A 27,571-nucleotide genomic window follows, 5' to 3' on the forward strand; every position below is an offset into this window, starting at 1 on the left:
TGTACATGTGAACAGCTGTTCTGTTGTGTAAAGGTTTTGTAAATCTGCTCTGTTTTGTAAAACTGATGGTTTTTGTAAAACTGAAGCTGATCTGTTGTGCAAAGCTGCTCTGTTTTATTTTAATTTATTTATTTTTTATTAATTTATTTTTCATTTCCGTTCTGTCTTTAGATGATCAATACTCCGAGTGTGAGTGTAAAAAAAAAGTACACTATTTTGTTATGCTACACGTCTGTTTCCTCCTTTGTGAGAGACAGACAAAATCGGGATTGGGATTTGCGATAAAAAGAAGAGTTTGGTTGGCTGTGTGGTGTTTGGATGAGAGGAAAACCGAGGAGGGGTAGTGTGATGATTGCTCGCACTAATCCTCTGGACACACGCACAAGCCAGGTGCCCATGAGAGACGGAGAAAGAGGCTTGTAGAGTGAAAGGTGAATGAACAGGGTTAATTCAAAGAAGAACTGTTTAAATAAAGGATGCCATCAGTTGGTGCCAATGATGCAGTGACTACTGCAACAATTTCAGAACACTGACTTGCATATGTATGTATGTATGTGTGTGTGTGTGTGTGTGTGTGTGAGAGAGAGAGAGAGAGAGAGATGGGAGGGAGGCGGCACACTTATCAGGAGTGACAGAGAGAACGTCAGGGAGGGAGGGAGAGGAAAGCAGAAAATGAGAGTGTGGCCAAGACAGTGGCTCATAGTGACAGCAGGGGCAGAAGGAGGCAGAGCGAGCGAGTGAACTGGGGAAGAGAAAACTGTCAGTGGGGGAAAAATGCAGGAAAGACACTGAAGCTGAGCTGGTGAGGAGGAAACAAGAAAATACAACCAAGGCTAGAAAGAGTCATTAGGAAGCAACATTGTGGAAACAGAAGAGAAAGTGAGGAAACTGACTGATTTGTCCAAATGTGTTTGAGATGTGCAATTGGCAGTGCTTAATTTGCAGCGTGGAGTGTGTATGCGTGAGCGGGTCTGATTGTGCTACCAGTACTGCCTGGAAAACGTGCTTGGTGGATTACGAGAGATCATGACGAGGACGGTTGTGTGTGTGTTAGAGAGTGTGTGTGTTTATTAGTGAACAAAAGGGCTAGGTGCAGCTTGTTCATGAGTGTGTGTGTTTAGATGAGAAAGCTGTGCAGCTGAAGAGTTGCTTGAGAAAAGGGAAAAGATAGTGCAGATAGCTGAAGCACTTGAGGATGCCAGGGCATTCAGGGACAAGCACAGCTCTCCGATAACTGCCGTCTTGAGTACTTCAGACCCAACAAAGGAAAGCAAACCAATAAACAGAGACTGTTGAAGGCAAATTAAGGTGAAACCATGGGAGCACGTGTCTTCTTGAGACGTCAACGGAACTATTTGTAGGACTGTTGTTGCTGACTACCTCACAGGGTAAAGCCACGAAGACTGTAGAGTTTCTTCGGAGGTGTACGTGAAGGATCGGCGGGGGTCCATTATAGTGTCCAGTGATCCCTTGATGTCTTCAGCACCCAGCCATGGGAGAGTGGACCATTTTAGAGCGCCTCCTGGAGGCCGCTGTACAGCAGCACTCTACAATGATTGGAAGGTAAGAAATGCGAAATCAATGCAATGATCTGGTTCAGTTCTCTCAAAGTAATAATTTACAGCGACCTTTAATCGGGTTCGAATATTTTATTTTTTAATGTTAAATACGTTTTCCTCTCCCAGTTTAGTGTGTAGAGACAATTGAAATTAAGAATGTCTGAAAAGTGTAAACACTGTTACTCTGTTTGTCTGCGCAGCCCAGTTTGTCAGTTTCTGTCTTATATTAGGGATAGAATGTTTTAAACTCAAACAATGTCATGGCAATTTGTAGCATTTGTAAAATTTTAGCAAATTGGTGACTAATTTGTATGACTTGTTCGATATCATTTCTATATTTGTTTCATTGCGGTTTCATTTAGGGGTGGGGCTAAGGGTGGCCCTTCATGCTTTTCTTCTAACAATTGTACGTTTTTATCAAATTCACAGTGTACATATGAAATCGGCATTTTGTAAAAAAAGATATGTCTTCCGTGACATGAGGTTGGATATGAATGATTGTTTAAACCATGTGGCTTATAAGGTAGTATTTAAACATTATTAAGCAATGTGCTATATAAATCATTTTCACCTGGCAAATAATAAAACTGGCATCACAGAGACAGATTGTTCCAAATGATCAGATACAAGTTGATGATGCATGATCCAAATGCAAAAATTTTAAATGCAAAAAAAGAAATGGCATGCATTGGTGGATTAAAGGTATTCCTCTGTAGTGGTTCCTAATGCTGTTTCTGAGGACCGGAGCACTGTACATTTTGTGTTTCTTATCTGACACACCAAGCTCCATAAAGCTTTCTACTAATGAGCTTGACGATTTGATTCAGGAGCATTAGACATACAAAATGTGCAGTTCTGTGGGTCCCCAGGACCAGGATTAAGAACCACTACTGTATGGCGTTATCGCTCCATAATGGTGGCTTATGGTGAAGAGAGAATGACCTCGCGGCTGAGCTTTTAGTTAATCCTGCAGGCACCGTGAGCGCCTATTGGTCAGTCTCAAGCTTCAGTAGATCCAATGCTTGAACCACTGAAGCTTGTGAGACCTCAAGTGACATCGCCTGCTCGTGTGATGCTATTTATTCTTCCAGTTTAGCCCCTCACATTCTTTTCTTCATTCGTATTTTGCTAAAAATATAATTTTTTTTGCATCTTTTAAAGATGTATTGTTTGATGCTTAATGTTAAAGCTAATTGTGGTTTAATTGAGATTATTTGAGGCGTCATTTTTCTGTGTGCACTGTTTTGTCCGCAAGTACCCTGGACTTAAATCTCTAATGCAGTTTTCTAAAAAACACACTAATTAGTTTCAGCCTGTCATATCAAATTATATTGAAGACAAACACTATGATGCAGTGTACATTTAGGCAGTCAGCCAGGAGACATTGGGTGTGAAATGGTATTAGACATCCAAACAGTCATGTACCTATGCTTAGCATTCAGGTTTTTGGTGACTCGCCTTCTGACAGTTCGTCGTTTATCATATGATCATTATAGGTCTCGACCATCCAAAGCCATGATGTAATGGACCACTCTCCCTCATCCAGCAGGGTCTGGTTCATTTCTACACTAGACCCCAGAATACACACTGATTCCATGGCAACAGAATTTGTCTTTCTCCATTCCATTCTTGAGACCAAATGATAGGAGGTTGGCATTTGCCATGTATTTCCTCCTGCAATTGTTAGCTCTGGCATTGATTTGGCTGGCCAGACATTAAGCGACACTTTCATAAACGTGCATAGATTAGGCTGAATATGAATGATTACCCTGATCAGATCTCATTCACCAGTCACTGCCCCCACACTCACACTTCAGTGAGCGAAGGCTGCTTGGCAGCCAATGGTGAATTACACTACGCCTCACAGGGTATGCCTTAGTCTCAAGGGACTGTTTCATTCATTATGTTTGGCATTACTGAGGTGATGTGGGTAGTTTTCTGATGTAAGCTGTTACAAGGAGGTTAATGGATTTGTAGGAGACCTGAAGATGTGCTTTCTCCCCCTCACAGTACAACCATATAGCAATGACACTGCAGTGAGTCAAAAAATTATATTGTGCGTGGAATGGTGTGAGAACTAGGCTTTCTTAATCAAAACTCTGGCCCTGTAAATCATACTGTGTGTGAAAAGGAATAAAACATGTTTCCAATGAGACATTCCATGAGAATTTTGCATGGTCAAGAATGTACGGCTCCAGATTTAAATATCTAAATATCTATTCAGATCTAAATATATATTCAAAACATTATTATTTTTTAATTTGTAATTCTACAAAGCTTGTAGAAGACAAGAGAGCACAGAATGATTCATGCAACAAATGATAATGCATTGTTTACCTACAGTACCTCAGTGGGGCATGATGGGTACTAGCATGCATCTTTATATTACTGAAAATAAAACATACATCAGGCTGATACCTTGATTTGTTCCAAATACGCTTGCTTACATTTTTTAGAAAATGTTCAAATCCAGTTTAAATTCATGTAATTCCAAGTGCTTCAGATATGTTTATAGCATTTGAGCTAATATAATTACCTAATAAATCCTTTCAGAATTAACTGATCATTTATTTTGCAGTACTTCAAAGTTTATTGGAGCAATTAAATTCCCATTTAGGGAAGGGAGTTGGGGATGTGGGCAACTGGTTTTTGTTCTAAACAGCCGTATCATTTACAAGCTACTGTTCAGCAAAGTATGTCTTGAAATAGACATGTAAGATGTGTAGTAGACAGTTGGCTGTGCTGTTACAGTTCACAGTGAATATTTATGGATACAGTGGAAGAAATGCTTTTGTCAGATAGATTACGAAGAAATGCATTTTAAGCTGTGACATCTAATTTAACATTTCATTCATGTAAAAAATATTATTCAATGGGATTAAAATATTATGGTCACATTATGTTGCACCAATAGTGCCAAACCAAGCAGAAATAGCCCTGTATGGCAAGAACTGCAGAGTTTCCTTTTCAGAGTGTAAATAGATCATACATTGATTCCACATAGTTTCATTCAAATCAAAGTGTTTTTTTTAATTTATTTTACTGGTTTGGTGTGCAAGGTGTGCTTTAGACTTGTTTGAAGAAAAAAAATTATTTAGATGACAATGTCCACAACTAAAATAAGTATTATTAGTCGCAGCCCTTACTGTATATGGAGTAAATGGTGCATATACAGAGGCACTTATGTGTGAGTTGGTAAGTTTCATGATAACTGCTGTCACTACTGTTCTTTAGATGATGTATTTATAATACTGTAATTTAATTTTAGCCTGTGGTGAGGTGACTGAACATGCATACATGGCAAATTCCATTGCATTGTTTTGTTTAGTTTTTCTTGAAGGATGCACTACTGCTAACCTGATCTCATGGAAAACACACTAGTCATTCCCAACAAAAGCAACTGAATCCCATCATAAAGGGAAGGGATCACAAAATATGAGACAGCAATGCCCTGAAGCCCTACCCGTCACATCCCCTCGCTTCAATTGTTCTGCACTACAGAGTGAGTCTGGCAGAGGGATGCTCACTTTTGAATAGGGTATTTATAGCTGCACAGATTTCTGGGTATCATGTTGGCTTCTCGATGTGTATCCGTGTGTATTTTTAGAGACTGATACCTTAATCACGGTGGATTTAACTTTCCATTTCGGATGTCCATCACACCATCCAGTCATATTTGACTGCTTAGTCATTAATTCATACCATATCATTTCTATACATATTTAAACATCAATTTACAGATTCATTACAGCTCTATTCACACACACACACACACACACACACACACTTGTGCGTGACTTGACTCACACTGAGACTTCCTGAACCACAGGCTGTTGGCTGTTATCCGTTCTGCTTTTCCAGTCTCTCTCAGCCCTCAATCCATGTTTTCATCTCTTTGTCGCTTTTAGCCCTTGGATTATATTGGTTATGCATTTGATTCTGTGCAAAGAAATAACATGAAGCCTCGAAGGAGATGTGTTATGACACACATTTCAAAATCATCAATCCGCTTGCCTCTCAGCATCAACAAAGGTTTTATTCAGATTAGACACTACAAATGTATACTGTAGACACAATCATCTTCAATCTCTGTTACAGTAAGATTACACAGTGAGGACAGACGTTATGCCAAAGCGTGATTTGTAATTTAGGAGCCGTTTGCACGACAACGTTTTCAGCCAAAAACTGGAAACTTTTTGTGTATTTTGTCTGTTCGTTTACACAACAACAGCGTTTCAGGAGTGAAAACACATATTTTTGAAAATGGGTTTCAAAGCGCAAGTTTTTGAAAACGCCACAGTTATTGTTTCGATGTAAACACCAAGGAATCATTGAAAACGGTGGCGTCACGTTGCATGGGTAGTATGTGTTAGGTATGTAGACATCTGCAGAAGTGTCGATTTGAAAGTCAAGCACGAACAAACATACACAACAATGAAGTACATGGTGCTGTTGTTGAAACTTCTTCAGCAAAGTGTTGATTTACTTCACCAATATTACAACCAACAGTCGAGACACATCATACGCAACATATAAATTGTCACTTCCCTACAGGTACTGTTTACTAAAAAGGTGACAGCACCAACTACAGGCCTGGCATACTTAATACAGCATTTTTGGCTGTTTTTGCGGATATGTGTAAACGCGAACTGTTTTGAAAACGCTTCCATTTTGACTACATCGTTGTCTTGTAAATGTACTCTCAGAAGATAGAGTAAAATGAGAAGCATTTACCACCAAAGAAAACATTAAAAATTACTCTAGTGCATATAGAAGTGTCTTCTGAATGTAAAAGCTCAAGCTGTTAAAACATTGTTCACCCCCCAAATTAAAAATTGTGTCACAATATCCTTGCTATTCCAAATCTGTAAGACTTTTGTCATCATTTACTCACCCTCATGTTGTCCCAAACTCAAAATATGTTATATATGCAACCTGTCCTCCAACCAATACGCTCGTATAGGTCGTTTGTCCAAATCCCAGAAATACGACCCATCAGAGCGTATACTACAATTGCGCCCCTATCGGCAAAAGGTCGTTTTCATATTAATGTTTTGTACTCTTTTATTTGCCCTCTGGTTTGCGTTTTGTGTAGCTCAGTTAGTAGATTATTGTGTTATACCTTGATATGTAATCATGCTATCATAGGTTCGATCCCAGGGAACAAACATGCACGAAAATGTATATGCTCAATAAATCATAATTTAGCATGGTCGTTTTTTGTTGGAGGACAGGCTCATATGTTATATATATATATTATATATGGTTGAATTGTTACATTTCAAATCAAGCCATTTGTTGTCAATGCCATTGGTTTTTAAATATAACTTTAAATATGTGCAAATGATATTTAAATACTGTTCATACATTTAATTAATAATAAACATATTAATATGCTGTCTTTACATTGCAGAGTAAAAAAAAAAAAACACTTCAAAAGTATGCAACCTCTGCCTCTCCTCAGTATTATAGAAGGATTTGATGTGGCTTTGGTTCCATACAAATTAAATCTCTAAACCTGAAACGGTTGCAGTTAAAGGGGTTTGTTCCTCTAAAAAAACATACCACTTCAGAAGTGGCTTCTGTGCTGCGTTCAAAGTCTAAAGCTTTATGATGAACGGTAGCACATCACCTAGCAAATGTCTTCATGGGAAATAAATCACACATATTCTGACAACACAGTCATAATAAAGAAGACAATATCATTTTTACAGTCAGATTTTAAAGTTGAGGTGTGAGATTTATGGGATCTGGGATGACATCTAACTGCCTCTCCTGAACAAGTAAAGCATAAATCAGCATCTCATCGCTCTGAAACACATCAAAACCTCAAGCTGCTCACGGAAGATGAAATAATAAGGGAAAGAAGGTCCTGTGAGGACAGGAGAAGCACACGATGGTTGTCAGAACCTATATAACACAAAACAAGGTTTAGAGGTGACACTGTGAGTACATCCCCCAAGAACGAGACTGAACAACTCACACACAAACACACACATTCATCATCCACTGCACACACACAACAGAGGTGGCTGTCCCAACAGTGTGTCACCATTTACTAACACATCATATCAGTGAGACGAGCGTTCTTTCAGGGTCACGTCAGCCTCCTGTCCCATTATATACGTAATTTAAAAAGTATGCACACACTCGCACTCACACATTCTCATATGTGAAAACATGTAGGAGGGTTGGCATGAATACTTCTCTATAGCAACAACCATATGCACCCAATACACTTATCACTTCATGCAAATGTTTCTAAAATAAAAACAGAAGCAGTTAAAATAATACAAATACATAAAAATGTATCATTTAATTACACTTTATTTCAACAGTCTACTTTAAAGATAAGTAACCTTGCAATAGGTTTGGTGGAATGAGTTGAAGTACTTGTGAAGTTACTTATAAGCAGTAGAATGTTTGTAGTGCACCACCATCAAAATCGTGAGCAGATATTAAACAGACACTCTGCTATTACTCTGTACAATTGACACGTAGTTACACAGTTACTTATAGTTAGTAAAATTTCTAAATTGGACAATCAAAATACCCTTCATATTGAAAATCTGACTTGGTTTAGGCAGAAGACGGTGTCTTGGCAAATCTAGTCTTATTTTATTAAACATTTCAAAGATTACTGGGGTCTTTGTCTTGAAAAGCAAAAATAGTATTAAGTCTGCAACGACTATTGAAACTAATTTGTGATTTTTGTTCTTACACATTACAAAAATGTACAAACATCAACTTGGTTTTAATAAATCTGTATTGAGCCATGGGTTTGTGATGATCCTGGTGGATGATGATGGAGGTGTAGTCTAGGTTTGGTATTGCAGCAAATAATGCGATAAGTAAATCTCATACTGTAAATATGTGATAAAGCGTTGGTTTCTTCATGTGGCTGATACAAATACCCTAACCTTCCTACTAGGATCAATATTAGTATTGAAATCTTTAACTGATGTTTGGCTCATTAGATGTTGACAGATCCATCTCTGTTCATTAAAGACTGACATACTGTGTGTTGCATTCAACTTGGGCTATGTCTACATTAATACGGATACATTTTAAAATGGCATTTTCATTTTCAAGCATTTTCCAAAAGTTTCTCAACCACATTGAAATGTCAGAAAACGTTAAATTCGCTTTACTGCCCTTGTGTAAAGCCTCAAAAAAGCTCACTGAGAAAATAAAGGTTTTCATGGTATTTTTCTGACAGGATCATTTTCTTTAGGAAAATCTCTCACCACGCATTCAGGTCGCACTCACGATTGTATATCAGATCTAAAATGCAACTACCCTCGTGTTTTGCCGCGAACAGCAATCGCGAGTAAACTTTTAACTGCAGCAATACTGTGAATAGCACATAACTGGCACAATAGTAGTATAACATATACATATATATATATATATATATATATATATATATATTGGTACAATATGTATCACATAACTAAACATGCGTCACGTTTTTCAAAAGCCTCTGTTTTCATAGTCCGCATTACAAAGTTTTCAAATGCTTTTGGAGAGTGTTTTCAAAAAGATCAGTTTTCCTTGACAAAAACGTCGCCTCCATGTGATTGGAAGGCCAAAACGAAATGAAAATGTTTCAGTTTTCAAACGAAAACGTATTAGTGTGGACAAAGCCTTGGAATTTGCACCTAGGGACCACTTAAAAGTGTACTGTAAACTCTTGCAGAAAATGTAAACCAACAACTACGCTGAAATGCAGATGTACATGGCTCATCTAAGGAGGTGCACTAGCAAAAGTATCACTGTTAGTTTATTTTCTTGTACATCATTATCCAAGTTGGCAGAGGGAATGCTTTTAGTCATTCAGTAGGAGATATCAAGTACAAATATCCCATGTCTTGCAACACAGGCAGATTCTAGGGAGGATATGACTTCACAGCGAGAGATGAGTGCGTAAGATGTGCGTAAACCCTGAATAATTCCACTCAGTGTCACACAAACGGAGCGTACATAAGCATAGCAGTATCCTAAGGGATGCTGTTTTTCAGACCAGCAGAATTCAAACAATAAAGCTTGAGAGAGAGAAAACATTGCAAACTTCGCCAGAACCCAGGTTATGCAATGTACATACATCACCGCCAAATGTACTCACAGACGCTTCACTTTAATGCATAAAACGACCTGTGATCACTCAGTTAAAGTAAACGCAAATCTTTTTGAGTACGAGATCAGAATTGACCCAGAACGCTCAGTGGCCACTTCCTGTTGCTGACTCGTGTCTGCGTATGTGCATGTGTGTCACCCAGGATTCTGGAAGTCAGTGCGGGGTAAACGGATGGCCATCCTGGCACGAAGCTTGCGTAGAGACCTTCCTCTCCTCTCTTTCTCCTCTGTCCTTCTGCTGAGAGAGGACAGATATGGAGCCTAGCCATCCTCTGTCTCTCTATATAAGGGCATGTGGGTCTCTGCTGGGTTTGTGGAAGGAAGTCCCTTACAGAAATACTGTAGTGATGGATACCATGGTACTGTGGTATAAACATGATACCAAACAGTTAAGTCTCACATAAGAAATATCAAAATGTCACGTTTCAATGTGATTTCAGAGAATTTCTGTTGGGTGATGGTAACTACAGAGATAGGGACAGATGCAGAATCTGTTTTCATTACAGTATTATATAAAGTTTACTGTGATTCTTTGCAGAATTCCTTCATTTAACAATGACATTTTCCAATTCCAAGTCCAATTCTCACTATTATCTAACTATTAACTATGACTTTTGCATCAACAGACTCCTAATTTGCTGCTTATTAATAGTTAGTAAGTTAGTTGTTAAGTTTAGGTAAAGGGGTCTAAAATATGATTATGCAGAATAAGACATTAATAAGTGCTTCATAATTACTAATAAACAGCCAATATATGCTAGTAATGTGCATGCTAGTTAATAGTGAGAATTGATTCTTAAAAATCCAATTTTATCCATATATTTCTTTTTACACAATAAAATAAGAATGAAACAGGTCCCTGAATTGGTTTTTAGCATTAAATCTTTCCAAAATGTTCAGTCAATTTGATGCATTATATTCAAATAAATTACATAAAAATACTCGGAGATCGGATAATTTGATTAACATTTCTTAAAAAATAAAATATGTTGATAATATAATGTGAGAAAGCTAGCAATTGTGATGTGGGTCTGTCTCAACACAGGAAGATGGACCTGGGAAATTGAAAGTAGAGGTAATATTCTGCTTTATTCATGCCCGAAAATATATGGAAGTAATACTATATTTTAAAATGAACCATTATAATTTCTGAAAACTACTGCATTCAGTCCTCTATTCCACCTATATACTCAAATAAAGTGTAAAATTATTTGCTATTCCAAAATAATTTATGGATCTCTGTTGACCCAGTCTTCAGCTCATAGTGTCTTCTACACAACAGTCATGCTCAAACTATTGCTACCTTATCACTATTATTGAAAATGTTGCAATTATTTGCTATTTCTGAGATAAAGAAATACAATTTAAATTTTTAGCGTTGTGTGTTCAGAAGACATTCAGGTCTTGGAGGACAGGTTGGTAAATCCAGTCCATGCAGTTTTATTTTTGCAGTATGTTACTGATTTCATTTTAGTAGGCAAGTAGTAATTTATACTGAAAAGCAATTTTGAAATAATGCAGTTCCCAACCCTCCAAGCCATGTATAAAATGCATTTATACACCCATAGATTATGCAAAAAGACCTTTGTGTATGCGTTATGGCAAGATGAAAAATCTAAATGGAATATTAAACCGTTAAGACAATTAATTAATGCAGTAATTTAAACTATGGTAAGCTATGCATGGAAAAAAAGATCCCAGTCACACTTCACAATCCACAGCTGAAAATGCCACAAGCTAGAAGTGCACTGGAACACAAGCTTGCAGATTTCATCGATTCAGCCAGTAAAATGACAAAAGGAGAGACAGCCTTTCCCCATCTCCTCCATTTTTCCCTCTTTGCTATCCTTGTTTTCTGAAGCAGCAGGCACAGAAAGAGTTGTGTGAAACTGAATGATGTAATGGTTTGTTGCATTAGGAAGAATGCGTGTCAAAACATCCTGCTTCTCTGTGCCTCTAGGCTCCTCTGTGTTGTCTTAATCAGAGTCATCAGCATGCCAGTGTAATTGCTGCTATCAGAGGCAGTGAAACAGCAAGAATGCTGCCAGAGCCAAAATAGAATCTGAATACTCTGCGACTTCTCAATATAGCAGGTTCTTATCATATAACCAAGTGAAAATCACTCTCTCACTCCCCTTTCCCTTGTTCTCGCCAGACTTCTGCCCTGTGTTGTTGCCATGGTAACAGGCAGCAGGAGGCAGAGTGATGCTGTGGGTACCACTGATGGGGGGGGGGTCTCTCCCCCACGGAGTGAGCAGTTTAACGCCTCCTTACTACTAAAACATACACACAGTCAGTCAGTGGCATTAAAGGCTAGTGCTAGAGACATTTGATATCTAGTGACAGATCTTTTCTCCACATATTTAGTGCTTTCAGTGTATTATTCAGAAATATTAGTCAAGTGAATAAGGCTCATTGTATTACCATGTTGATAGTGTAACAGATTTTTTTCATAGAGGAATTACATAAAAGAAAATATGTTGCATTAACTACCATTTGAATTAATTATTTGGTACAATGCACTTGAATTGTGTTTTTACATTGTACTTATATTTTAAAATTACCTTTATGTAATTACATCTGTAATTAATTTCTGTAATTACATTTATAATTACACTTTTGACCCATCTCTTACACCTTAAACCACCTTAAAACCTACCCCTACCCCCAAACCTGTCCCTAACATCAAGCGTAGTAAGGTAATACATCTAACATATTACTTTTATTAATAGTCACAGTTTTACTATTTTAATGTTTCAGTCTTAAATACATCAATATTTCTGATTCATATTAAATGTTTTAATTAATCCTCATTTAAAATGTAAAGTTTTAAACCAAACAAAGAAAAAAAGAGAAAGAAAGTATTTTTAGCCAGTGTAGTTGTGACTAAAATAGCCCCTAAATGTGTTTTTGGATTAAAGAAAGTGATGAGAGACATAGAACAGGTGAGCCAGACAGAAGGAAAAAAAAATAAATAAAAAATAAAAAACGAGAAAGTATGAGGGGAAGATTGAGGAGTAGGTGGGGGTTGGGGAATACATAATCTAAAGCTATTGGATGGTATTAAAGAACCGGTAATGCACGAATCCCTCTATTGGCTCTAGTACAGATTAGAGGTTGTGGGTTTTGCGTGTGGAAGCTATTATATAATTCATCCTCTGATGAAACTTGTACCACATTGGCAGTTTTTTATTCACGAAAATCTCATATTATTTGTCAGTGTTGTGTACATGTGCAATTCCCTTCACATTTTTCCCTTTCTCCCAGCATTCCACGGACTCTTTTAATCAGTCTTGCTGCCTACGCTTAATTGCACAGAGACATCACACTCCTACAAAGGGCACAGTGCTTGCAATGAGTTGCAAAAGCATAAAAGGAGGAAATGCACACCTTATCAAAGTCACCAAAGAAATCAGTTTAATCTTTGGCGGGTTTGGATTTCATGTCCATGTGATGAAATGTTAGAGAAACCTGCCATGGAGGATTGCTGGCACATGTGATGTCCATTGTTTTACCTTAACAGCCATCATTTCAAAGCAGTGTGTCATTTTGTTTTTAGTGTTAAAAAAATCATGGTTTAATGTACGGTTAAAACCTGAGAGATTTCTCTCCCCCAAAACATCATGTAAATAAATCTTCTCTTCAGACAACTTGGATTAAAACACTCTTAACACTTTTAAAATTGCCTTTATATATTTTTTTAAAGCATCAAAGTTTTAGTTGAAAGAACTTGCAATAGAGGGACGCGGAGTACGGTTTTGCCTCCTGTCCAGCCACAGACTCAGGCTGGGCCCAGAAAAACAAAAACACTGTGGCTGATCGGGTGCAGATTAAAGCTGCCTCTTTGACCTCACAGCTGGAACAAGAACGCAGTGTGAATAAATCCATCATAAGTGAGGGCTCCAATCACATAATTCACTCACCTGATGTGACACCTTCTACAGAGCTAGAAAGAACCGAGAAACCATTCAATTGGAAAAACACCCAGTGAGATACACTTTAAAGCACTCAAACATTTAAAACCAAATTTATAATTATTAAAAAATGTACTATATTATAACTGTAGACATTTACTTCTTCTGTAATTAAAGAACAATTAGAAGTGGTCAACTCATTTTTGGCACTTTTAGTGTTTGCATGAACTGTTAGTCATATGTTACATTCACAAACTCTACATGATGTACTACACAGATGTAAATAATAATGAATTGAATTATAAAGACTTCATCCAGTGCTGTTCTAATGCATAATGTATAATCAGAGAGTGAGCTCCAAGCGATTCAATGCATGAGATGGGTTCTGAGTTAAGATCAAGACTCCAGCTTTGCCTGATATACATTATCATTGATATATCACTTTATTTAATTGATAAGATGTAGAATACAAGTGGTTGATTATGGTTTTTACCTCTGCATATGTAGTTCATTACTGCCCATGCACACTAACACTTTTGGAGTATTTCTGACTGTGTTTGTGTCTGGGATGTCTGGCATGCGCAAGTGATGCTGACTTTGATTAAAAAATTAATGAGATCGCAAAAGCTACTACATTTCTGGATGAGGACACAAATAAATATCCAGTAAAAGGTTTTCTGAAGAACACAATGTTTCAGATAATCAGTTCAATGCAATAATGTTCCAGTTGTTAACTTTATGTTACATGACTTATCTTACAATGAGAATATGTATTAAGTGAAATGAACAAATATTAATTAACTGTAATAAATGCATGACTCATTGTTAATTTATGTTAGTTTATGCATCATCTAACATTAATTAATAATGAAGTCCTGCTGCCATGATTGCAAATATGTATTTTATTTAAAACGTTGTTAAGGGACTGCTTTATACCTTTTTGTTTTCTTTTCAAAAACCACATCTATTTTCAAAAATCTCCACACCGACAGCTACTCTTATCTCATTTTGGAGTCAGGTTGATGCTAAAGTCATTGGTAACAAAATTACATAAATTGGATGTTGACTATGTTCTCTGAATAATAAATCTGATTTCATTACTTGCATAAAGACAGAGTGGATAGTCCATCCTACAGATTTGAAAACCATATTAGAATTGGGTTCAGTGTGAACCTAACCTTTCAAGCCTATGAAATTTGGTTGAAGTGGATAGGTGATTGACTAAGAAAATGCACGTCGTATCCACCCTCTCCACTTTGCACAAAACAACCCAAATGTCCACAATTACAGAACCTAGAAGAAAATATGCAAATACCCCATTTACAAAAGCTCTTACAGAGCCAATCATCTTAAATGTAGAGTGTAAGTCCAGACCCACAGATGCATGAATTCAATCTGTTTTACTCCTGCCTTCCCTTACAAGCATATTTAATCTCTCTCTTTGTCCATGTCTCTCTCTTTCTTTCGCTCAATCAAACACTGGTACAGAAATAGCCCTAACGACAGTGACAACTGAGGTGTAAAATCTAAACTGTTGCTAAGGGAAATAGAAGAGAACAGGTTAGACTGCCATCATGCTACCAAATTAATGAGCAGAATAGAGACTAGCATCGACACAGGTTACCATGTTAACAGAGTTTAACGGCACAGAAGGAGCTATAATTAGAGCTTGAGAGAGGAGAAGTGTTTCAAAATTAGAGTGCATTAATTAAATGTGCAAAGTTGGCCTTGAAAGTGAAAAATGCTACTTTGAATAGCAAATCCAAACATCTGCAATGCTAATTAGCTGGTAACCTAAATAAGGGACCAATTACGTCAATGGAACGTCAATTGGGGGGGGGGCTGTTTATATTGTACATCCAATCACATTCCCTCTTTTTCTCTCTATCAGGATTCTACTGACAGTGGTGGTGATATTCCGTATCCTAATCGTGGCCATCGTAGGTGAAACGGTCTATGAAGATGAGCAGACCATGTTTATCTGCAACACCCTCCAACCTGGGTGCAACCAGGCCTGCTACGACAAGGCCTTCCCCATCTCTCACATCCGATACTGGGTCTTCCAGATCATCCTCGTTTGTACGCCCAGCCTGTGCTTCATCACCTATTCAGTGCATCAGTCGGCCAAACAACGTGACCGTCGCTACTCCTTCCTCTACCCAATGATGGAGAAGGACTACAGTCGTGAGGGTACCCGCAAACTACGCAATATTAATGGCATTTTGGTGCAGCACTCTGACAGTGGTGGGGGAAAGGATGAACCTGATTGCTTAGAAGTAAAGGAGATCCCAAATGCTCCAAGAGGCCTCTTGCATAGCAGGAGCTCCAAGGTACGACGACAAGAGGGCATCTCTCGCTTTTACATAATCCAGGTCGTGTTCCGCAATGCACTGGAGATAGGCTTCTTGGTGGGACAGTATTTTCTGTATGGCTTCAGTGTCCCTGGCATCTTTGAGTGTGACCGCTACCCCTGCTTGAAGGAGGTGGAGTGCTACGTATCACGACCCACTGAGAAGACAGTGTTCCTAGTGTTCATGTTTGCAGTGAGTGGGATCTGCGTCGTGCTCAACCTTGCCGAGCTCAACCACCTCGGCTGGAGGAAAATCAAGGCTGCCATTCGAGGTGTGCAAGCCCGCAGGAAGTCCATCTGTGAGATCCGCAAAAAGGACATGGCCCACCTGTCACAACCGCCAAACCTGGGCAGGACCCAGTCCAGCGAGTCTGCTTATGTCTGATCTCCATTCACCTAAATATGGAGATTCACCAGGAGTGGAGCAGAGTGGAATGCAGTTATGGTACTTGTGCAAATGTTTATAATGGCAAAGGGGGAGGGGCTCCACATAGCCACACCCCTTTCCCATAAACCACTCCCTCCCTCTTTATGACATAGGACAATGTTTGAGGAAGTTTGCACAATGTTAGGCTTCTGGAACAGTATGTGAAGACGACATAAAAGGGAATTTTTAATATCGAACACAAGGATCAATGGAAGGGTAAAGAGCGTTAGGTACGATACAGGGAGGTGATGGATGTCTAACACAGAATGTACTGGAAATGAAAGATTTTGGGTCTGTTTTCCCACTTTTCTCACATCTTGAGAAAAAGAAGGATAGTTAGCAGGGGAACGTAGCATGACAATAACCTCCCGCTATCCTCAACCGTTGTTGCTGAGATGGTGCCAGAAGAAGAAAACTGTTTAGGTTTGCTCTCCTGGCAGTGCATCGGCCTAAAACAAACATCAGGTGGGATATAAACATGGTTACAAGCAGTGGCACCTTCACTTTGACATTTGATTGAACAATCATTAGCATCTTCTTTTGTAATCTCTCTCTGGTTGTCGTAAAAGACTAGGAGAGGATTATTACCTCCGCGCAAAGTGTGCCCTTCCATAAAGACACCCACTGTTACGTGCTCCAGTCAAGTATTGCATGAATGTGTGTTTATATGTATGTATGTGACCAAAGTTGAAAGAATTTAGAAGTCGCAGATTCCTTTTTGTTCATTTTAAGATTATACCTTCTTTTTTTTTCGCAAAGGTTGGTGCCATCAACTTAAATGACTGTTTATTTCAGAATATTGTTTAAAACATAGATTATTTCTCTTTATTGGGAAAGAGAGCCAACCCTGTTGAAAATCATTTCCATGCTGGTTATTGCTGGGTTATCTGGTGGAGAAGAGTAACCAGCATGGTTTTCTGGTGAACATGATTAAGAAAGAAAGTCTTGTGTGTTAGGATAGATGCTTGATGGGGACACCCATAAAAAGAATTGAAGAAATGTTTTCATTTATCCAAATGTTTCTATCAGATGAATTTATTATCAAAACATTAGCATAAAGGTATCTTTCAAAGGCATGTTTACAAAGCTTTATCTGTCAAATGACTTTTGAAATGAAAAATCGATGTTCAGTGTGTGTTATTAGGAAAAAGGATCAATTTATAGTGTTTTTATTAGCTTTTTTCTTCTTGTCACGTGTTTATTCGGCATGCCTTTACTATTAAGAAAAGAAGAGACGTAGAAAACATATATGTATGCATTGCACTTTGTGAGGATGGGAAGAGTGGATAAAAGGAGAAACTCACTCTGGGAGGACATCATTGAGCCTTTTGAATTGGTCCATCTGAAATAAGATCGATGACAAGTACGTAGGTGTGTGCGTGTATGTAGCGGTTATCCACTGTGTGCCTTTGTTTACACAGTGTGGGTTAAAGCAGAGTGTAACATCTCTAACGAACACTCACCAAAAACATTTGAGTTGTCTTTCAGCCCACTAAAGAACGTACTTGTGCCTACACCGCCCTGACTCCTCTCTGCACGTGCACATAAAACAACCCAGTGTAGACAGAACACAGTGCAACTAACACAGACCAGCTCGCTGACATACCGCAGACACAGAAAACACTGTCAGACGAGACACAGAGAGAAAGAGAGGAAACTGCAGAGGCCCTCAATTGTCCTGACTAAGGCGTTTCTTACAGAAAAAAAGTATTTCACAGGAAAGTGTGTGTTTATGTTTAGCTTGACATGAAGTGCAGTTTAGCCGCAGTTTTGATTCAGGCCAGAAGTCAGTGTGAGGATGGATGTTGTCGCTTACATCCAAATTGAATGAGCGGTATAAAATCGGCCGCATTAGGAGGCGTCCAAAGCAGGTCACATTTGTTTTACTGCAAATCTAAACAGCTTGTAAATGATCGGTTAAAACTTAGAAGCACTCGTGGACTTTTCTGCACTTCATCCAAGATGAGAACACGATTGCATTTAGACCCAGGGTACAAAATTAACACCCATCAAGCGGTAAATGTGATTGCCAAGTACATAAACGAAGCTCCTTGCCAGTTTATTAGGAACTGCAACAGTACTGCAATAAAAATATAACCCTCAACAAAGTGATGCAATTCAAAGACATATAAACTACAACTGCTGTTATTTATTTCAAATGCAAATTCAATTTCATGGCCATTAATAAATATTTACATTTTCTAAATTGACCTGCCATTTGCCAGCATGGTGAAAAGATCATTTTGAACCCTCTGTATACACTCTAAAAAGCAATTTATTAAACAGTATTTTTGTAGCATCTAACTTTATGAGGTTTGCCTAAAATAACACAAAATGGCAATGAAATAAAAAAAAGAGAGGAGTTATCAGGTAAATTAAACTTCAAATTAAAATTTCAATAAGTCACCTAAACCAAAAATTAAGTTTTAAAGAGTGTTTAGATGTATTTTTTTTTACTGGAAAACAACTCAATTTTAATTTAATCAGAAAACAATAATAGTAATGGCTGAAAGAAAGACTCAACAGTCTCTTTTAACACAGAAGATTGATTCCTCTGCAGATCTAATAGTCGGGACCAGTTTAACATGTAAATGATAAGGGACTATAGCCATTATTGTGTGGGGTAGAAATGAAATGCACCCTACACTTGGGACCAAGCATATCGATTTCCTAAACTATACCTTCTCCTGTGTTCGAGAAATCCAGTTCTTTTATTCTGATCTACGAAAATAATAACTCTGCCAAAATCATAACCTCTGTAGCTATGCAGCATTAAAGTGCAGTTCAGAGACGATGAAGACTGCTTCCCCAAGTGAGAACTTCTTCATGTGCTTAATCCACTCTTCTCCTCGGTCTATTTTTATAAAACCTATATCAGAGTTTGAATACTAGACAAAAAAAAAAAGAAAAAAAAAGAACAATGTCAGATTTAGTTTCTTCTTTTTATTTATTCCAGCTTGTGGATTCTGTTTATATGTGTTACTCTTTTTTTACAGTGCTGTGATATGAGGGACACAGCAGGGGGTATTTAAAGACCAGAATTAGGATTTAAAGTTCAAATGTGGCTTTACTTGCCAAAGTTTTGTTATATGCAACTTAACTAAATGGGTTTCAGTGAACGGGTTGTACAATTAATGTAAAGCATGATATGGAAAGCATGTTTTTGTTCTTTTTTTTAATTCTTTTTTTATGAAACAGGAAAGCAGGGATGTAAATGGCATGGTTAGATTAGAAAACTGGGTAAAATGGTTAATATTTCAGGCATTAATGGGCCAAAACTAAATAACTACGCAGACTGCAATCTTGTTACAAACATATGCAACACTCGATTTTCAGCACAAACTTTTGACACTGTGGTCAAAAAGTATTTTTATGGTTACACACATCCTGTAGTCACTGCCAGACAGTTTAGAAGAAAATAACTGTTTTACAAAAAGTGTTTTTTGAGACATAATTGATGTGTAATTAAGCAACCTGTGTGTTTATTTGACGGCATGTACGTTAATCTACTGCCACTGATGGTCTTAAATGTGAGATCAAGTAATGAAATGCTGATATTTCATTTGATTAAGTCATAATGGTAATTAAACACCCATAAAACAGAGCGGACCAGTGCACATAAAAGAAATAAAAGATGTCTCAGGTGACAGATTTTCCAAATGACATGTTCTAAGTGTTTCTACAATTATTATTCAATGTAAAGTATTTTTGCAAAAGCCAGTTGAAAGTTTGCCCACGTTTTATAGAGATGAAAATCAAAAACAACTGATGAATTGTAAATTATTTGATAACAGAATCTTTTACAAACATGTTTTCGGGATGCATACAGGGAATATATTCAGAATAACGCTCAAACATCAGTCTAACGAGTCTCTCCTGGCAGCGCCAAAAGATTTTTATAGCTACACAGATTTACATATTAATACAAAAGAGTCAAATTCACTCCCTATTAGCTCAGGAAAAACAATCGTTCTAATCTCGCATTAATCCTGTTTGAATGATCATCACATATCCCAGAATGCTCTCTGAGCGGCACCCACCATCACCAGAGCCCGTGTCCCAACCACACTTTTCCATTGCCAGCTCAGGTTTTCCTCTAGAGCCCTGGATCACACTCAATCCCTCGTTTCGGCACGATCAGTTAAATGAGATGATGCCGTTTTAGTCTGTTGTCCTTTTCTTAATAACCACTGTTGTAGTTCCAAACTGCTCAAAAGAAGACATCTTAAGTTTCAATTCACAAACAGGGTTCGCTTTCCCTTTTTCTATATAAAACTGCATTATAAATCTGGTTTTGGGTGGATCTTGAACCAATTAAAACTCCATGTGTGCTGCCAGGGGTGTTTGACACCCGCTGCACAATCCGTCCTAATCTCTCAGGAATAAGAAGAGTCGCCGCTCCTAATCGCTCGCAGCTGCTTACACGGCCCGTATAAACACTGGATTAGCACTTAGCAAAGGCAAAAGGGCAGACGAGTCATTCATCCCTCGTACCTGCACCATCAACACACGCCGCTGTAGCTCAGGATCCCTGCAAAGGCACCAATCCTAAAACCAACGTTTATACATAGAAGACAGGGCCCGTTTTGCTAACCAGGGAAACATTAATATAGGAGAACTGCAGGAACTTGTCAAAATCAGTGGAAACCAGGGAAGCCATATGAAACATAGTAAAGTGAAGCAACAGTTCTTTAATTCTTTCAGATTCTGAAAAGGTAGACTTGCATTATTAGGATCACACCCTGTCATGTGGTAAAGGGTAACGGCGCTACCTGTGGCTGCCATGTCCTTCAGAGATTATACGTATTTATGAGGGCAATGTGCAACCCTTTAATCCACCACGAAATGATTACTTTATCTAATTAAAATGGGTTAGATTGTGTGCACGGAATAGGATTTGTTAAATTACCTTCTTTTGAATCAGATTTTCTGTTTTTCGTTTCATTTTTAATTTGTCTTACTTTGTGTGCTAGGCGAAGGTCAACGCACAATTGTGTTCAACTCGATGTGAAAATGTGATGATCCTGAAATATCAAACAGGTGCCGCTAAAACGCATAAGTGACGGTGATACAGATTTTACTGACAGCTGTACATCGACTGTCAAATCCACAAATGTATCTCTTAGCCCTGTTTTGATCTCTTTCATAGTTTTTGCAAAATCGAGTCCAAATGCACGATGGAGAATATCTGTTGTTTGGGACACAGATTTCGGTTTTGTAACTGACCTTATTTGAAGGTGTTCTTTCTATATGTTTCTGACTTGTGGATTGTGTACAATGACTTAATTAAACACCTTGAATGAACACAGTGATTTGTCTGTGTCCTTAAGTGTATTTATTTGTGTGCATCAGATCAGATTTTTGCATGGGTATTTGATGCAGATATATGTTCATAGCTGAGCACTGGTGAGATCGGGCTGGAAAATCTTAAATGATGGGTTTAGATTGGTTTATCAGGGAATGGATTGTTTTAGACACTATTTGTGTTTACTATTAGTTTGCTCATTAGACCATTAGCTCAAATCACTCTTCTATCTTCTGTGCTGAGCATTATTGGTGTGGCATAGATTCTGTCTATGGAGAGTTTACCAGATCAGTCACCTATGAGATTCCCTGATGGTTAAGAGGATGTCTCCTTTTGCCTTCTGGTTTTATCCAAAATTTACTTCAGGCATCAAGCATTATAGTCCATAGAGTCCAGCTGCCAGGCTTTAGGAAAAGAGACTAATGTATGATCTAAATAATTCTTCAGTTTAGCAGATAAACTGATTAAGCTATTACAGAACATGTTTGGATGTCTGAGCAGCAGAGTGTTATCTGATATTTATTTAATAAAGTTCTTTGCAATGAGACTATAACAGTTAGTTAGAAAGAAGTAAGAGTAAAAATGTGGCATGTGATGCAAAGTATCTTCCAGAATGGCATTAAGTGAGTGTAAAGAAAAATAAATGAATAGAGCGGGGTTTTTTTTATTTGCTGGAGCCCATCAAGTCTATCAGATGAATTTTGGGAACCTTAACACATTTTTTTTTAGTTTAGATTCTTGTGTACAGTTCATTATATAATCTGTATGTAACTTAATTCCAATTGGGTAAAGTAAGTCTGTTCATCATTTCCATTCAAGAAATGCACGCACTGAACTTCATATGATGCCATACTGTATATTCAGGAAAGCTGAAATCAGGAAATAAATACATCTAAATGTGACAGTTGGCTCCAAAAAAAAAATATATATATTGTGTAGAATAAAATTCAGCTTCCTTTCCAGATCACTAACCAAACAAAAAAACGATTTTAAACAAAAGGTCAAAATTGACAGAAGATGCTCTTTGGAACATCCTCACATCCTGCTGGGATAACATGGGTGATCAGGTTTAGCACACATTTGTGAAGTCCATGCCAGCGCGAGTGCTGCTGCCATTAAAGGACAAAGAGTACAAACTAAACACTCACACATTTTCAAATTCATGTCTAGGCTCTTTAATACATATACTGAAAAGAAAAAAATACAAAAATGCAAAACAGAAGAATTTTCACGAGTAGTTTCAGACTTGGATCCGGTAATCAGCCGTGGACTAAACTGCATAGTAACCTAATCACATGTGAGTGTTTGTAACTATTATAACAGCTGGAAAGGTTGTAGTTTCCAATGGCGTAACTGCTGCATTAATGAGCTCACGCAGTTCCTGCATTAAATCAACAGAACAGCACAGCAGCTTTCTAATAGCAGCGGTCATAGCAGGAATGGTAATTATAACAGAAAGGCTAATGAACTCTCATGAATTAAAGATTCAGACTGACAGGCATCTCTATTAGTTGAATCAGCATTCCTGCAAGAACATTTGCTTCCACATTTGGTCGTTAAGCATCAAGCAAGAATGTGAGTCATTGTACATATGTGACATAAGACAGTCATTGTGCTCTGTTTTATTACCCATGTCTGTGTGTTTCACGTCAACCCCATTCTCCTGCCCACAGTCACGTGGTTTGAGCTGGGATTGAGGGCCTGTTGCCACGGCGATAAGTCAGGCAGTAATATCACTAAGCGCTACGGGGATTATTGTGCGGACAGATGGGTGAGAGAGAGCGTCACTTCCTAAGAGACGAGCAGAGATCACGGCAAACTCCGCCGTCACATAATCATTAGCATCAGCACCTGCAGCCGCATACATCACCTGATCTCCCACAGCGGAAGGAAATGTCACTTATAATCACCTTTGATTAGCATCGACGTTAATAATGACCACCATGCATTTGAAATATTGAGAAACCACTTGGAAGTTCAGGTGATCAATTCAAAAGCCAGCGTGAACACTGATGGGCTATGTTAAGGGTGTTCTTCTCATGGCGTGGCATAAATTGTGCATGTGGAGCAGTGAAATGATTATGAGTTCAGGAATGACATATATACATGCACTCTGCCTACAGATACTAATGACCTCTGTTTGACAAACCCATGAGCGAGAGAAATGGCTTCAGTCGGCAGAACAGCTCTCTGCTGGGGTCGAGGTGGCAGGCTCTGCATCATAATCGATGGATAGATAACAGATGAAGAGCAAAGAGGTTTGCACTCTACTGACGACAGAAGAGAAGAGAGAGACAAAAAAAATAAGAAAAAAGGCTTTAAACAAAGTGTAAAGTGTGTATTTGTTTCCATCTTACAAATGCTTTCTCCTTTATGCAGAGATTGCATATACATATACAACATATACCTTTTCTGTTCACTCAGGATTTGATCTTGAGTTTATGGCTGTTTTATATCATATTCATAAGTGTGATATCATTTGCAGCATCATTTAGCTGTGGATGTTAGTTTCTGGAATACAGAGAAAATGCCTCTTTGTGGATAACTTTAGCAGTGTGATGGTGTGAGACAACAAAGAGGGTGAAGAACAAATGAAGACAGGATAAATAGAGACGGGATCAACAAAGGGACCACGCTACATGAAGACAAACTTAAAAATAGGTGGCAGGCATAAATAATACAGGGAGGGAACAATAAGAAGCTGAGATATTTAGAAAGACAGACGCTGAGAGAGAGAAGTGGATTTAGACAGAAAGAACTGCAGTTTGAGAGAGATTAAAACAACACAGCTGCAACGGAAAAATGAATTTTACTGGCTTTCTTCCAAAACCAGTGAGCTGCCTCATCGCCTACTGCCATAGACAGCTGTCTGTCATAACTAAAATAGATTCTCATATGTGACTCATATCTGAATACTTTGTATGTCCTAGAAATGAAGTTTACTCTTTAATGTATATTTCTTTCTTAATGTACATTTAATCTGCTTTGTCTGCCATTTTGCATCATTTGATCTCACAATGCATGCTGACATTGCTTTTTTATGAAGTAAAAGTTGATGCCGCCTTAATATTTAGCCAAAACAATGTCCCTTTTAACATTTTGGAACAGCCTTCATTTTGAGAGAGCGTCTATAGTGTTTTTAAATGCTGCATAAGTGAGATGAGTGGTAATAGCTGCAGTGAACTACCAAACATGCCAATCAAAAGCGGTGTAGCGTGCCACTCGTGCCTCACACACACACACACACACACACACACACACACATGCACATTTCCCCCGGTCTGGCAGCTTGGCAGCAACACTATCACACGGCACTGCGCTGTGGCCATGTTTGGCCTGCAACCCTGTCCACACATGCAGAGCGGAACCACAGTGTGCAGTGGGCACGCCAAGACCCGGGTCACTCCACGTCACCATCTCCAAAGCCCTGAGCCCTCAATATAGTCACAGTGACAGCCGTAGCAGAGAGGACACACAGGCTCTCCTGACAAGACTATCCCTCCCAGTCTAACACACACACACACACACACACACACACACACACACACACACACACACACACACACACAAGGTTATGTAATCCTGCCACATGCAGCCTGCACTTTTTAAGCCGGTCTTGACTCCTGGCTTGGTTCAGGGTTCTGTGTTCTTCTGACAGTATTTACTTACATTGTCTAATAATGACTAGTTTATCCCGGAAAGACTGAGTATTACGCAGACCACAGAATAATATTCTACTTAAGGTAACAGAATGCTACATCAAACTATTAATATGAACACATGGCAAGAAATATGGTATGATTAAAACCTCTACTGATAACTCTATGGTATGCAAAGAGATTAAATGAATATTAATGTATTGTTTAAAAATATTTAAAATCACCTTTTAAAATAAAGTGAATTCAGGTAAAGAGGACCATTTATGCTTCCATGTGTTTATCTTGTTCTAAATTTTTACCACTGCTTAATATTTTAAGTTACTATTTATTTTGTGTACCTTGTGCAAAAAAAAATAAAAAAATTTTAAAAAATTATATTAATATTGCAAATATGTAATTCGGCTGGATTAATTCTGGCTCCTCTCCCCACTCAGTTGCTTTGCTTCCTGGATAAATGAACAGCAGAACAACAGAGACATATTGCTGCCAACTCCAAAAAAAAAAATAAAAAAAATGAATGAATAAATTAATTTCCATGTGACCATGCTATACAGTTTCTTTTCATTGCAAATAACATTACATTCAGTTTGCACTTAAGTTTGCTTTTAAAGTATATAATTTCCATTACCTCCTTTTACTAAAGTGTAGGCCTACTTGTTCTACAAGGGTATACTCTGATTAATTGTATTTTCAGTGTAATATTATATTTAGCAGATATTAGTTTCAGTGTACAGGTTCCTGAAATGACCCTGTTTAACTTTGAATATATTTATATACGTATATCTTGCCATTATAAAAAAGAAGTCTTTATGTAAGAGAAGATGTATGACCTTGACTGTATTTAACTCAGACAGTCGTGACCATATGTTGACCATCAGCTGTAATCCTTTCCCATTGAAGTCATTCTCTCAGCAGGACCAGCAACAGTTGAGACAAGGACAGCATGTCCTGTGTGAACATAGCCTAGGAGCTTTTCTGTTCACCTGTCACATCATTCATACTTACTTGAAAATCGAACCAATGAGCAATGACCGAGCAGCAACCTCGCGCTCTCTCTCGTGAAGCCAATAAGGAAGTGACTAAAACTGCAATTCATCGACTGGCCGCTTGAGGCTGGCTGCAGAAGAGAGTCAGTCCCATAGACTCCCCATGTTAAAATGCCCAACTTCAAAAAATGAGTTTGTTCTATATTGCTAATTTTGCCCTTCATGACAACTGTGAGGGGGGTGAATTTTTTATGACTCATCCGTTTAAATTATATTAAGCCTTAAAGTTCTGCATAATTAAGTGAATGGTGAGGTCGCGCGCGGTGAGGTGCTGCCAAGATGGCGACGGCCCGCTCTGCACACTTTAGGTTTCAAAACCATAGACAGTAAAAGAAATGGACACCGCGACCCCATTGGAACTCAAGTGAAGCCCATTTTTAGCGTTTTTTAGCACTTCCGTTTCTGCCGCGCAGACTCAAACGAAGCTTGACGACGTCAGCAACCTGTCTGACAGATGTAAATCTTCTAGTAGCTGTGCGTGAAAACTGCCATCGTTAATCTTGCAGAGACGGCGAGCTTGAGCGGGGAGTTCTTTGGCGTGAGTGAGCAGGAGTAAGTTATCTGATTAATTATTTTGTATAGTATTTTAAAATGTAACGCCAGTACGCCATATTAAGTTAATTGCCTGTGAGCTTCTCCTCCTGTCTATATGGTAATGCGACATAGAGTCAAGTGGTTATGACGCAATCGTTAGCCTATTTTTACAAAAACTGTTTCTACGGGGCCATTATGTAACATAGAAGGTAATGGAGCCCTTTATACATTGTCGTGTATCTTTAGAAATAAATAATGGACAACTGGAGTCTTTAAACGCCTCAGATGTAAAGTTATTCGCTGTCAAAGTGAGGCCAAAATGAATGGGAGTCAATGGGAATGCTAACGCAAGTGAAGTTCTGCTAAAAGATGGCGGCACCCAGCCGACTTCAACTTCCGGTCGACTTCCTTGCCGCCTGTTCAAAACCGCTATTGAGGAGTCTATGGGTGACGTCACGGACACTACGTCCATATTTTTTTTACAGTCTATGGCAATGACACCAATTGAAGCTAAAGTGAACATGTCTTTTTTAGTTTAAATAGATATTTTAAAAGAGAACTGTGGTATAAAGTCCGAAACACTGCTATTTACCTAAGCATCTGGTACCAGAACACCACCTAGAAACCACCATCAGTGAGCT

At 38.3% G+C, this 27,571-nt stretch overlaps 1 protein-coding gene across 1 annotated transcript; it reads left to right on the forward strand.

The window, feature by feature from the left end:
- Window positions 1–657: 657 nt before the first annotated feature.
- On the forward strand, window positions 658–21,690 carry gjd1b (gap junction protein delta 1b). The gene is made up of 2 exons (XM_026282865.1): window positions 658–1,563; window positions 15,501–21,690. The coding sequence occupies exons 1-2, from the start codon at window positions 1,493–1,495 to the stop codon at window positions 16,342–16,344; spliced, it is 915 nt and encodes a 304-aa protein (XP_026138650.1). The 5' UTR covers window positions 658–1,492; the 3' UTR covers window positions 16,345–21,690.
- Window positions 21,691–27,571: the final 5,881 nt, after the last annotated feature.

Source organism: Carassius auratus, chromosome 15, assembly GCF_003368295.1.
Source record: "Carassius auratus strain Wakin chromosome 15, ASM336829v1, whole genome shotgun sequence".
In the NCBI taxonomy this organism is placed as follows: Eukaryota; Metazoa; Chordata; class Actinopteri; order Cypriniformes; family Cyprinidae; genus Carassius; species Carassius auratus.